The sequence below is a fragment of the Muntiacus reevesi genome, chromosome 10 (assembly GCF_963930625.1).
Source record: "Muntiacus reevesi chromosome 10, mMunRee1.1, whole genome shotgun sequence".
In the NCBI taxonomy this organism is placed as follows: Eukaryota; Metazoa; Chordata; class Mammalia; order Artiodactyla; family Cervidae; genus Muntiacus; species Muntiacus reevesi.
In genome coordinates, this window is record NC_089258.1 from 82136029 (window position 1) to 82150587 (window position 14559).

Here is a 14559-nt window from a genome sequence, read left to right on the forward strand (position 1 = left end):
CCCAGAAAAGGTGGCTATGGATCCGTGAGGGGGGCGCGTGTCTCGTTTATTTTATGGGAGCAAAGCTGGTTGACAGTTGTGTTAACTGCCGCTGTGGAGCAGCGTGATTCAGTTACACGTGTGTATCCCTTCTTTTCTGGGTTCTTTTCCACCATGGTGCTGCCTGTTCCATCTTCATCATGTAGAGACTCTATAAGCAGTGACTCTACTCCATCTTCATGGAAAGACTTTTCCCAGGGGGAGTTTTCACGGTTGTCCCTTCAAGCTTGTGGTTTCCATAAGGACGGACGGACCCACGAGGGGACACAGGGTGTGCAGTCAAGGCCGGGGCCTCTGACAAGGTGGGCTTCTCTCTGGCCTAACTGGTGACTTTGGACACCGAGCCGGAGGGTAGCAATGATCCCCTGCCAGCAGGTGCCAACCAAAGGGGTCAGGCTTCTGAGGAGCCCTCCTCGGCACCGAGGCAGAGTTAGCTTCTCAAGTCAGGTCGCTCCCTGAAGGACCTCCCATGGCGCCCTGGTCCTCACAGGACCAAGTCCGAGTCCCATAGCAAACCTCCCAGGACCCTAGACCGTCTGGCCCCAAGTTACCTTTGCAGCTTCGCCCTCAGCCACTTCCCACCCCCGCCCCACCCGGCATCACAGCCCCATGCCAGGATGCGGTGCCTTCCACCCCTGCAACTCACAAGCCACACCTGGTCCCCTGCCGGGAAGGCTCCTGGCTTCCTTTTCAAAGCCAACTTCCATGGTCCCATCATGCAGACAGAATCATCACATTCTCCCCCGAGCCTCCAAATGCACCTTTCTCCCTCCTGTTCAGCTCTGTTCAGGGTGGGTCTGCTCCCCAGGGGCAGGCACCGTGAGTGGTTCATCTCGAACGATCCAGAACTTGGGTTGGTTTCCAAGGTCGTGGATGAGGCAGCCCTGGACCAGGTCCTCAGGTGAGGGGCCTCTTCAGCCTCCAGCCTTGCTTCTCAGAAACCAGTCTCCTTCCACCCACAAAGGGATCTGCTGCTTGGAGGTTCTGTCCTCTTTGCCACCCACCAAAACCAGCTCTCAGATCTCCTTGTCATTCTTTGCAAGAGGTTATATTCGGTTTATGCCTTTTCCATGCGTGTCTGCATTTTAACAGTGATCACGGTCTGCAGCTAGAGCGTCGTGTGATATCTGCTGACGGGCTGTGTGTGTGTGTGTGTGTGTGTCTGTGGAGCCCATGAAAATAAACGCCGATTTGTCTGTCTGTGTCCTTCATACGTTCCTTGAGCAGACCACACCCCCAAATGGTCAAGATCCACTAAGCTAAAGGAATGAAGCTCTAGAGGAGAATTTTAAGGGGCTCTGTGAGGAGTTTTAAGGATGGAGTACCCCTGTAGAGAGGAATGCATGCGCCGCTCTGTTGCATAATGAAGACGCTGGCTCTCTCCTGAGAGGCTTCTCGTGCCCGGAGAACGGAGGCAGCCCCGGGCAGGCTGTGTGCCCCTTCGTGTGTTTGCTCTGCCTCTGCGCCTTGTTTGCCAGAGCGGGCAGAGTCCCCTTCTGCCAGGCCCAGCAGCACCTCTGCCCCGTCCTCCGTTCACTGGCCGACTCGCTGAAATTCTCTGCCCCGTGACAACGTCTCAAATACCTGAAGGCCGCTGACTGACCTCCACGTGACTCCACCCTTTGCTAGGTCACCTTCAACATTTGCATCCCCCCAGTTGTACTCCACGAGAAAGAGGAAATGTTAGTCGCTCAGTTGTGTCCAACTCTGCAACCCCATGGACTGTAGCCCACCAGGCTCTTCTGTCCATGGGATTATCCAGGCAGGAATGGGAGTTGGTTGCCGGAGTGGGTTGCCATGTCTTCCTCCAGGGTATCTTCCCAACCCAGAGATTGAACTCAGGTCTCCTGCATTGCAGGCAGATTGTTTACTGTCTGAGTCGCCAGGAACCCCGTGCAACATAGTCTGGCCGCAGTCCCCGAGCCCACAGGGGGGGCATGGAACCAGAGTCTTCCAGAGTCCCTAAACCTAATTCTTTTTTTTAACTTTAAACTTTTTATTTTGTATTGGGGTATTGCCAATTAACAATGTTGTAATAGTTTCAGGTGAGCAGTGAAGGAACTCAGCCATACATATACACGTATCCATTCTCCCCCAAACTCCCCTCCCCTCCAGGTTACCACATAACATTGAGCAGAGTTCCCTGTGCTATAGAGTAGGTCCTTATTGGTCATCCATTTCAAATATAGCCGTGTGTACATGACCTTCTCAAAGTCCCTAACTCTCCCTTCCCCCTAGCAACCATAAGTTCGTTTTCTAAATCCATGAGTCTTCTTCCATTTTGTAAGTTCCTTTGTATCTTTTCTTTTTAGGTTCCACATAGAAGGGATGTCATATGTCCATAATAATCCCACTCTCTTTTCAGTTTCAGAGATCCAGATGGCAACGCTCCATCATGTGTATTTTTAAAATATAAACGCATTTCGTTTGTTTGAGAGGCGAAGGCCCACTTTTCCTTCCCTCCAAGGGGAATGATTCGCCCCGGGGGCCCCTGGTTCCGGACAGGGAATGGTGAAGCGGGCAGAGGAAGTCCCGGCCCCCAGCCACTCTCAGCACCGCCTCCTGGCACACGGCTCACGTGGCTTGGATTTTCAGCGGCTCTTTGTCGGTGGCGTCCGCCTTCCCGGCCAGCTTGTAAAATGGCCTGTAAATTCCGTGAAGGCCAAGGGCCTCTGATTTGAATGTGTGTGCATCCCCAGTGTTTATCCCTGGATTAAATACTCATGTCACATTAATCTCCGTGACTTCTCATTTCTGCCTGTTAAATATCATGAGAGTCACTCCCCTATCAGCACCTCCACCGTCACCCACCATGTTCCAGCTCCCTTCCTCTCTCCCCCAGACCTACCCCGGCTTCCAGGCTGGCCTGCTTTCACTCAGCAGCCACTGTGAAATTCTACAAACTCAGATAGCTTTGGATCACTTCCCTGCTTCAACCTGTGTGATTTGAGGGAACTTCCTAGTTTTTCTACACAAGGCTTGTTTCTTGCAGATAGGCTCATGGACCTCAGGGGCACGAGGAGGAGAATACAGCACTAAGTCCTTTGCTGGGGAGAGGCCTCTCATAAAGAAGAGTCTTCTGATGCAGGGTCACCTCCACCAAGAAGCCTTCCCAGATTGCCCCTGGGTAAAAACGACTTCTTCCCTCGTGGCCCCGTCTGACCTGAAGAAGACACGTCAGGTGAAACCCGTCCACACATTGCACTGATGTAGAGCCGCTCTCTCCCTCTGGGAGATTAGAAGCCCCACATGGACAGGCTTAAGCACTGTCTTTGGACAGAGCCTGCGACAGCACCTGGAGAGAGTTGGCCCTCCGACTAACTTAGGGCCAACTTTGGACTAACCAGCCAAACAAATGAATATCTCATGGGAAAGGGATGTTTGCGGTTCAGCAGCGGTTCACTAGGGACTAAGCGAAGACCACGCTCAGTTGGCGCTGAAACGCTGCGGCCGTCAAGGGGCCCTCAGCTCCGAGGGGCGGCTTGCAGACCCTCACTGGGTCTCGCTGGAGGCCCCTCTTCCCGGGAGCAGCGGGCCTCTTCTGACGGTGACCTCCAGGCTGTCCGCCGCCTCCAGGGCAGGGGCGCCGCTGCGGTCAGTTCTGCTCACATCGCCCCCCGACCTCCTCCCCGCGCCCAGTCACCCGCCCCAGGAAGAAGCCCCGGGCTCTTTCCACTTTCCCACGAGTGAAACACTCGGCTTCCTTCCTCTTGATGCTCTTTGAACTTGGCTCCCTCCTTGGATGCCGCGTGACCCCCAGGATGGCTCCGTAGGGGAGGTTTTGTGCGTTCCCCTCGGCACAGAGCGCGGGCTGAGACCTTCCCGGTGCCCTGGGGCGCCTGCCTGCTCAGAGCGCTTAGCCACCGCCTAAAGCTCCAGAGCTCGTTGCAGGGAAGCAGCACCAAATAATGGGAAACGCTACAGTGCTAGAGGAATAGGAAGAGAAATACACCATTCATGCTACAGGAGTATTAACAGTGTAGTGTAGTGTAGTCACACTAAGGTGCTACGGTAATAACAGGAATGTGTTATTTTTATTGAAGCATAACTGATGTACAGTGTTGTGTTAGTTTCGGGTATATAGCAAAGGGCAGGAATGTATGAGTGCTGGAAAAATGCAAACAGCACAGCCCAGTGCTTTCCTGGTGGCTCAGGTGAGAAAGAACCTGCCAGCAATGCAGGAGACCCGGGTTTGATCCCTGGGTCAGGAGGTCCCCCTGGAGAAGGGGTAGGCTACCCGCTCGAGTATTCTAGGGCTTCCCTGGTGGCTCAGATGATAAAAGAGTCCTCTGACAATGCAGGAGACCTGGATTCAATCCCTGGGTGGGGAAGATCCCCTGAAGGGCACGGCAACCCACTCCAGTATTCTTGCCTGGGAAATCTCATAGACAGAGGACCCCGGCAGGCTACAGTCCATGGGGCTGCAAAGAGTCGGACACTGGGTCAGTAAGCACAGACCACACACGTAGTATAGTGTAGTAATGCTGAAGTGCTCTAGTGATTGGAACAGGAGTTGCTATTTTTTATTGGCGCATAATTGACTTACAGTTCTGTGTTAGGGTCAGGTGTAGAGCAAAGAGCAGAAATGTACTATTAGTGCTATAGTAGAAGGAAAACAGTGCTAAATAGCAAAATCAGGACTAAATTTCATGGCAGGAACAGTGTATTTTAAGCCTTAATAAGATGTCTTTCCTCTTCCGGGCTACTTTCTGCTTCACACACAATAACTTTCTACAGTTTTATGCTGTTCTATTGAAATTTTTTAAAGAGAGCTATTTTTAAAATGGTGGTATAGCGGGATGGGGAGGGAGGCGGGAGGGGGGATCAGGATGGGGAACACATGTAAATCCATGGCTGATTCATGTCAACGTATGACAAAAAGCACTACAATACTGTAAAGTAAATTAGCCTCCAACTAATAAAAATAAATGGAAAAAAAAATGCTGGTATAGCAAGAATATAACTGGGAATTTGTAGCTTCACCTTCAAGATGCTTAAAAGGACACAGAACTCTTCGGACACATCTGTATTAACACTGTGTTTTGATATGGGTGTTATCAGCCGGGATCCCTTTGGTGGCACGGGGCAGAGGTCTACCTGGACCCAGCCTGGGTGATGTCTATCTTGCTCAGGAGGGTTGAGGGGGCGAGGGACACAGCCGGGGCTCCGGGAGGCGTGCAGGCAGGGGTTCGAGACCACAGTGATTTCTCGTCCCCGAAGTTTTCAGTGAATGTCATGCCCATCCTCTCTCTCACATTCAGGCTTTTGCCTTGTGGCCCAGAGACATGGCCTGAGGCAGTCTGAGAGTTTTAACTTCTGGTAAATTCTGCCACCGGAGGGACTTCCCTGGTGGTCCAGTGATTAAGAACCCGCCTGCCAACACAGAGGACAGGAGTCCAATCCCTGTTCTGGGAAGATCCCTCGTGCCACCGGACAACTCAGCGAGCGAGCTGAGATCACAGAGCCAGCGCACCCAGAGCCTGCACTCCTCAACGAGAGAAGCCCCCGGAACGAGAAGCCCACCCTCCACAGCTGGGGAGTGGCCCCGGCTTGCCGCAGCTGGAGAAAGCCCACCCAGCAAGGAAGGCCCAGCACGGCCAAAAATAAATAAATAGATATTTTAAAACTTCTGCCACCAACGACGGAATACACAACCTTCCCCCTTCCTCTCTCTTTCTCTTCCTGTCTCCAAACGTCCCCCAGAAGCTAGGTGGGGCACTCCGGCTGGCCCAGCAGAGGCAAGATCTTCATCCTCCCTGGAACATTCAGGAGCCGCGTCCAGTTAGGACGTGGCTGTGTGTGCAGGGTGGGAGGCGGTTAAGGGTGGCTCCATCTCCAGGACCGAGAGGTCGGGACAGTCGCTTCTAGAGGCGTGATCTGAGCTCAGGGGCCTCGGAACCTGGTTCTCGACCTCCCAGCACAGCTTGCAGCTGAAAGAGATGGAGCTCGGGCTTGTGGCTGGTGACCCCTGAAGTGTCCGTCAGGAGCAAGGGCGCGTTGCCCTAGTAGTGAATGCTCACTCTTGTACCAGACGCCAGCTCAGGGATCTCATCCCACGCCATATCAAGCGTCATTCATTTAATTTTATTCACTTATTCAGCCTGCGTTTCCTGAGTGTCTATTTTGTATCTTACACTCTGCGCATGTCAAATATAAAAATGACAAAGACGCAGTGCCTGCCACAAAGAGCTTACAGTCCAGCGGGAAGGGCAGCCTCGGACACACGTGGTGAGCGAGGTGTGATCATCAGGGCGTGAATTCAGGGCCGCGGGATAGACGTGGAGACAGAGAAGGAATGCGTGCACGCGTGCTGTCGTGTCCGACTCTGTGTGACCCCACGGGCTGTGGGCCGCCAGGCTCCTCTGTGCATGGGATTCTCCAGGCAGGAAGACCAGAGCGGGTTGCCATGTCCTCCTCCAGGGGATCTTCCCGACCCAGGGATGGAACCCACATCTCTCATGCCTTCTGGCAGGTGGGTTTTAACCGCCAGCACCACCTGGGAAGCCCCGGAAGAGGAGCGGCGGAATGTAAGCCCATGTTGCAGGCACAGGCCCCGTGCTCTTCTCAGGATATTCCCTCCCTCCTCCAACGCCTCGTGTTTACCTGGCACTTTCACTGCACACCCTGTTTACACTTCCGAAACACCAGCCTTGCGGCGCAGGTAAATCCGGTATTCATCTCCTCACTTTGCACGTGAAGAAATCGCGATCGCACAGCGAGCCCGGGCCCTTGAACCCACGCCCCGCGCGGGGCCGCCCTCTGCCGCTGCATACGGCAGCCCTTCCAGGAAAAGAGCTCCCGTCCGGCTCTGACCGCGGCAGCACGCAGAAGGGCTCCGGCCCGCGCGCAGCAGCCGCCGGGGTCGTCATCCGAGTTCCTCGGCGCTCCGCTCCGCTGGTACCTCTGGTCCCCGATCCTCCGCGCCCCCGGGCGCGCTCGTGTGAGCCCACGTCCGCCTGCTGCCCTCGGACCTCAGGATCCGGCAGCGAGAAGAGGCCTCCGCCCTGACCGAGGAACAGGCACGCCTGAGATGAGGCCACGGATCCCGTTCTCGAGAGCAGGCTGGCTAAGACTGCAGGGTGCCGGTGAATCACCTGTGAGTTTCGTCCAAATGCAGATGTCACGGAGTGGGTTTGACGTAGGACCCAAGTTTTGTATTTCTCGCAAACTCCCAGCGATGCTAAAACGTCCACCGGTCACACCTGGAGACGCAAGGACCCTGGTTGAAGACGCTAACACATCTGAGCCGCTCTTGGGAAAAACAGCAAGTCCACTGAACCGGTGCTTTCTTAAAAACCTGAGATGGAAAATAGGCATGTGACCTTGAATAAAATATTACTATTAAGACATGTTTATAGAAGGAACCCTGAGATGAACGTTGGAAGGTTTTGTAAACTTACGTGTATGACACAGCCCACCCCTGCTTCACTTTCCTCCCTTCTGAGTTGAAAGTAACAAATCACCTCAAGCTAATTAATGCACGTGCTATTGTTTGGAACGAAGCCGTGTGGAAAGCGCAGGTTCTAACCCATGCTGTTTTTCTTGTCTTTTTCTCTGTAGGAGATGTCAGTGAAAAAAGGGGTGCAGAATGATTACTAACCCATGACTCCCAACAGTATGACAGGTACCTGTTTTCTTTTCTTTTCTTTGTGTGCCTCCAGTTTTGTTCCACCCAAAGAGACATACAGGCTTCCTGAGAGGCCAGCCTAAGTCTTAGCAACAATTATGTTCAAGTCAACGAATGTTATTAAATGCAAATATATCCATACTCCAGTTTCTTTGGAGATTGTATAAATCTTTCACCTTTTACTGAAGATTTCCATGAAGGGTGAGGGGCGGGAAGAAAATCACCCAAATATATCTGTGACTGCATCCCAATAAACATGCTTCCAGGTTTCTCAGAAGCTATGGGATGCAGCATCACCAGAAACATGATGAGAGGAAATGATAATTCCCGGTGAAAGCCTAGTTTTCCTCCTCCTCAGGGTCACCCTCTCACACCCAATATGTTTCCTTTCACATTCATTCAGGTCAGTATAAGAAGTGACTCAATGTACTCAGTGACCGCTGAGTTCAGGCCTCCTCCTAAATGGAAGACCCAGCAGCAGAGTCAGGATGGAATATGGTCAGAGCACGCGAGGCAAAGTGAGCCAGAAACTCTTAGCAAGGGGCAGAGGAGAGAAAGAATGCCTCCCCACCCCTAGGAACAGAAGGTTGCAATAACACAGATTCTCTGTGCAACGCATAGAGCTGAGATTGCAAGCTCAGAGGCCCCAGCGGCCAGGCAGAAAAACACCCATGCCTGAAACAGCTGGGTGTCGGGAAAAGCAAATACCCAGGACAGGAGAGCCAGGTTCTCTCCGAAGAGAAAGCACTCCTCCACCCCAGACCATCACCAACAGCAGAGAGGGAGCCCAGGGTGTCCAGAGATTTCAAATTTTCAAGAGAAGCTGGAAATCCAAATTTAGACTAAAATAGCCCCGTTTCTAAATATAAGCGGTTAACATATTAAAAAAAATCAAGGATCCATGGGCCAGTCAAAATATGTCTGCTGACTGGACTCGGCCATGGGCTGTCAGTTTAAAACCACACCTTCCAGCCCAGCCCCGACCCTGGGACCGTTGTTTGGTTAGCATGGTAGCAGGGCAGGTCCCCACAGACCTCAGCCCTCTGCAAGCTTACAAGCTCACTAACGTCCATAGCGCACATCTCCATCATCATTCCCTGCCTCTGCCCATTTTTTTTAAAAGAAAATCAAAGCCTACTTTTATTGATGCACCAACAGACTGACCGAGATTGGGAAGGGGTGGTTAGCAAAAAGAGCACTCGGGCACACCAGAGCGATTCACACCGGTAGGAAGTGAGTGCCTGGGAATCCCATCTCACTTCCCAACTTAGTTCTCAGGAACAGGGGCCAAAACACACCCAGCCCCATTTCTATGCCTCCAGCAACTCTACCACTGTAGTGTGAAAAGCCATGGGTGATAGGTAAATAGGTTTGGCTGTGTCTCAATAAAACTTAATTTACAAAACAGGCAGCAGCCCAGTGTTGGCCCGAAAGACCGTCGTTTGCTGACTCCCAGTCTAGAAGTCAGGATAGTCTTTTGTTGAGCAGAATCCCCAGACCGAGCCAGCTCGTCTCCAGGACCGAGCTGGGAATCCGGGCTCAGCCTAGGATGGTTCTAGATTAAGCCAGCTTTCAGCCAGTCTGTGGATGCGGGATGCTGTCCCTGCAGGCTGGGCTGGAACCCGTTACCTCCCTGTGGAGGAGGAAGTTTTTGCTTCCCAGCATTTGCTTCATGGCACAAAAACTAACGGCAGTTCTATTTTCAAAAGAAATCGGCTCCACACACACATATGCTCAGTCTATGCTAATGGGCTCAGCAGAGAAAATCATTGCTTTAGACGCCCTGTTTGTGGATGAAATAAAAGTGTCCTTTTTCCTCTGTCTTTTCCTATGGTCTCGAGCTGCGTGTTTATTTTAAGAAATCTAAAAGGAGACCATAATAAAGCTGTAAGTCATCAGAACTAAGTGCTGGCTTTAGAAGCATAACTTAAAGGGCAAATATGCATATTTTCTGTCTGAAACACATAGTGGGTAATATCGCTGTTATGCAATACAGGAAATCAATTAACCTTTATGAAAAGAAAACCAATTTTTAAATTGAACAGGAGTAAGAACATTGAATCTGTTTTGCTAAAACAGCAGACCAGCATTTTCAGATTGAAAAAAAAAAAGCCTCAACTACAGCACTTATGAAATTTCTGTATTTTGCATTAATTCACATGGAGAAACGGTTTATTTTCTGGAGCTACTTAACATCAGCTGCAGAGGAGTCAGGTCTTGCTGCAGTGTTCTCATTGCTCCGCCTTAACCTACTTAGTATTAGGACCGCAGGAAATCACCGAAAATACAGATTCGTAGAAGGAAGGAAGGAAGTGCCCTGATACCATGTTTTATTGCAGCGGTTCCCGACTTTTTGGACATCAGGGACTAGTTTCACGCAAGACAGTTTTTCCACAGACCAGGGCGGGAGGAGGATGGTTTCAGGATGATTCAAGCACAGTAGCATTCATGCTTTTATGAGCCTGTGCGTGCTGGGTGCTAAGTCACTTCCGTCGTGTCCAACTCTGCGGCCCCATGGACTGTAGCCCACCAGGCTCCTCTGTCCGTGGGATTCTCCAGGCTCGAATACTGGAGTGGGTTGCCACGCCCTCCTCCAGGAGGTCTTCCCGACTCAGGGATCGAACCCACATCTCTTACATCTCCTGCATTGGCAGGCGGGTTCTTTCCACTAGGCCCACCTGGGAGGGGCTGTGAGCCTATAGGAGATCATATATGATCCCGCATCAGATCGTGCTGAGCTGACAGGAGGCAGACCTCAGGCGGTAACACAAGCAGCTGTGAATACGGATGGAGCTCTACTCGCTCCCCGGCCCGCCTCCTGGTGCCTAACAGACCATGAGCCAGCACCGGCCCGTGGCCCAGGGGGTTGGGAACCCCCGTTTTACTGGTCTGGTATTAAGCACAGCTTCCTAGGCAATCTGGGGGGACTCTGCTAACCTTTATGTTATTGTAATGAGCTCCACTTTGCATAAAATCATGATTCGCACCATAGGAGAGTTGGTTCTAAGATATGAATGTCTGTAATTTTAAATACCCAAGTGAGAGGCTTTGAGCCTTGATGAGAAGGGAACTAAGAACTGGGGCTCCTGGAAACGTGCCTGGAGAGGCAGAAATGGGGCTGTTGCGTGTGCTCCGAGCTGGTTGAGGGAGTCAGGGTGGGACAGGAGGTCAGCCCGCAATGAAGCTGCCCCGTGACTCACAGGCCTCCCAGCGGAGGGACCCATTCCTCTTCTGCATGGCCCCTTGTGCGTCCGGCTGACCTGCTTCAGCCTTGGCCATCTCCTTCCTCTCGCTGGAGGAACCTATTCCGTGTGTCCCAGCACGAGGGGAGGAGGACGGGATGGGACAGACCAGAGCCCCCAGTCCTCGTCCTGGGTGTTCACCATGAGATCCTCAAAGTGTTTTCACACTTGTTTTCCTGTGTGTTTGTTTTTTCAAAGAGGAGAACAAGCATATTTGTTGGTGGTGGTAGGAGGGCATGGGGGGAGGATTCTTTGACCTCCCCAGCATCTTGTGTAGGGGGGAGGTTGGGAGCAACAGGAAAGGCAGAAGGTGGGGGTGCAAATCCCACTCTGCACTACAGAGAAGATTCTGATCTGGATACCTTACATCACAGCCTCTTGTCCTCTTTCGTTAAATAGGATGAAAATTTACATTTCCTACTACTCCCGAGGTTGAAATACTTTTGCATGTTTATTGGTCACTTTTGCAAGTTATTGGCTACCATAACTTGCTTGTTCATATGTATCGTCTGGTTGCCCACTGCAGATTTTGTATTCTTGTTACTTGAACAAACATTTCTTATATTCAAGATAATAACCAAGAAAGTCACCTCATCTCCCTAGAGCTTGAATTCTTTATCAGTTAAATTAGAAAGTGAGACTAGTTCATCTCTCTTTTTTTTAATTAATTTATTTATTTTAATTGGAGACTAATTGCTTTACAATATTGTAGTGGTTTTTGCCATAGATTGACATGAACTAGTTCATCTCTAATTCTACCTCCACTTTTAAGATTATGTTGCACTTAGATTTGAACATCTATAAATCACATTTTCATAAAGTCAGGCATGGGTACATTGATGGTTGAGTGTAGAGGAAAAAGGTGCCCTGGAGAAAGGTATTTTGTGTTTTGAGATTTTTGCTAATGGATAGGTTTTTTCTGAGTCAAACAAAACATCCAAGTTGGGAAAGTTCAGTGTTTTATCATGAAAGAAAGTGAAGGGTTAATCACTCAGTTGTGTCCCACTCTTTGAGACCCCCTGGACTGTAGACCACCAGGCTCCTCTGTCCATGGGATTCTCCATGGAGGTTACTGGAGCAGGTTGCTGTTCCCTTCTCTAGGGATCTTCCAAACCCAGGGATTGAACCTGTGTCTCTTATGTCTCCTGGTGCCAATCACAAACGGAAACCTGCCTTTTATTCCTTGGGCATCTAGCCTCAGGAAGCACTGGGGCCTCTTTGCCCCTCCCCAGCATGGGGGTGGTGGTTGCTGCTGCTGTCCAGCCCCTAAGTCCTGTCCGACAGGTCGCCACCCCATGGACTGTAGCACGCCAGGTTCCATGGGGTCTCCAGGCAAGGGTACAGGAGTGGGTTGCTATTTCCTCCTCCAGGGGATCTTCCCAGCCCAGGGATCGAACTTGGGTCTGCTGCATTGGCAGGTGGATTCTTTACCACTGACCACCAAGGAAGCATGCTGCCCCACCTCAAAGCAACCAAAATCTCACCGCAAGTCAGCAAGAAAGGAAACGCCAGGCTTCCCAAATACGCTGAGGGCAAGGGGGAGGCTGCAGCAGACCAATCACACAGAGACCTTTTACATTAAAACCTTCCCCATCCATCTCTTCTCTTCACTCCTCGGGTAGCTGCGGAAGCCCCAAGGGAAGGGAGGCTGCAGACCCCGCCCCTCCAAGCCGGGGCCCCGCCCCCACCCCACCCCTCCCCCACCCCACCCCACCCCTCCCCCACCCCACCCCACCCCCACGCCACCCCTCCCCCACCCCAGCCGGGAGCTCCACCCCTCCAAGCTGGGAGCTCCGCCCCCCAACGGGAGCCCCGCCCCTCCCCTCCACGTCGAGATCCCCGCCCGCACGCCATCCCTCCTCCACTGTCCCACTCCCCTCGGAGAGGGTGATCCCTCGCACCGCTCCTCCCGTGTCCATCCTCCTCTGAGACCCCGCTCAGCAAAACAGAGCTTCCTGTCTAAGGAGCTCACCTGAGAAACGAAGGAAAGGGAAAACCGTAACTGCTTATCATTTTGCATTTTCCCCCATCACACACCAAACAGAAGAGTGAGAGCCCCTGCCGGCTGTCCCGCCTCTGGAAGAGAGGAGACCAGCACCTCAGCTCCAGGTTCCCTCCAGGTTCCACCATAACTAGGGAAAATCAGGAAAACCACACATACACACGCACACGCACGCAAGCACGCACGCACACACGCACACACAGGGGTTCCATCCTTGCTTGGGGAAGTCCTGCATGCCCTGCAGGGAAAAAAAAAACAAAACCCTGCACACACACAAAGGGAATTTCTGTGCAGCTAACACACTCTTTTCTTTAACACGATAGCAAATACTTTTCTCAGGGACTAGGAGGCACAGTGACACTTTCTACAGTAGGAATGGATACAGGATGCGGGACCTTGGTCCACCATCCTGCTGAGGAAGAGCTGGCCTCCTGGACCCTTGCCTCTGACTCTCTCCCATCCCTCACCTCCTTAACTTCCTGAACTGCTCCCGGAAGAGAGACTTCCTACTGAGATACACGGGACTTTGTGAACAAGACCAAATTCTTGCCATCTCACCAAATTCAGCCAGATTCGTGAAAACCTTCCCTCAAAATTCATGGGGACCCAAAGACATTTGCTTCTGGACCACTTTCCAAATTTGAGCTGCATCCGTGGGGGGGGGAGGGGGGGTTGGAAAGGTGACATGTCAAAAAAAAAAAAAGGACCTTATAAAGTGAAAGGTGCGAGCATGAGAGTAAACGAAAAATGTATTTCCTGCTCCGCAACCCCTGTGCTGCTGCCCAGAAGCCCCCTTTACAGTATTTGCCTTCTCCTAGGCCCCCACACATGGCCCCCTCTCCCCACCCCACCCCACTGTCGCCAGCATCACCATCACCCCTCAGCATCCACCGTCCTGACAAACTCATCTCTGCTCCCTCAAGCCCCCCGTAACCAGGAACTGCCCACAGCTCTCGACTCAGCTTCTGCTGACGGTCACAAATATCAACCCCTAACCTGACAGAGTCCTGCTCTTTCAGGACGGATCTTCCTCCCTGTTCTCCCAAAGTCCTTCAAAAGAACTGAAAGTCGTTTTCTCCCAGCAGTAATTTAGCCCCTAATGAACACGTGATGTCTCTTTGTTTGAAATGAGCCAAGAGTTGCTTTTCTGTGCCACCCCCAGCTAAGAGTCCCAGGTTCTTGTTTTATCCCTCTTGGCTTTTAAGTCATGGCCATCTTGGCATTATCACTCTGGAATTTTCTGTGCTGCAGAAGGGAAACTAGTGTGGCTGTCCAGCTGTCCAGCCTGTGGGATGCAGGCGCATCTGTCGTGGTGCAGATGCTGAGCTGAGAGTCATCCCTCCAGCCCTTACTTTCATACATCAGCCGGCAGAGGTGAAGTCACCTGCCCAAGGTCGCTATGGTAGACAGTTGAGTGTTTGGACACTCTGCTCCCCAATCGTGGTAAACTGTGGGTTAAATGACTTTAGTTATCCTGTCTCATTTTTTTCTTTTAAATTTATTTCCATCACATTTCTATCACCATTGCCTCTTTCTTTTTATTTTTTGCCTGTGCCATGCCTCATGTGGCATCTCAGTTCCCTGACCAGGGATAGAACCTGAGCTGAGTCCTCTGCAGTGAAAGCACAGTCTTTTTTTTTTTTTTTTTT

The 14559-nt window shown here is 51.7% G+C and overlaps 1 protein-coding gene across 10 annotated transcripts in view; it reads left to right on the forward strand.

The window, feature by feature from the left end:
* Nucleotides 1-14559, forward strand: part of THRB (thyroid hormone receptor beta) — a 407560-nt gene that overhangs the window by 286689 nt on the left and 106312 nt on the right. For 9 of the 10 annotated variants that reach the window (XM_065947527.1, XM_065947531.1, XM_065947530.1 and 6 more), the window contains one exon: nucleotides 7600-7663. The exons of the other annotated variant lie outside the window; for it this stretch is intronic. In XM_065947527.1, the coding sequence (XP_065803599.1) occupies nucleotides 7642-7663 (22 nt within the window). In that variant the 5' untranslated portion in view covers nucleotides 7600-7641. The remainder of the gene's footprint in view (nucleotides 1-7599; nucleotides 7664-14559) is intronic. 10 annotated transcript variants of the gene reach the window in all.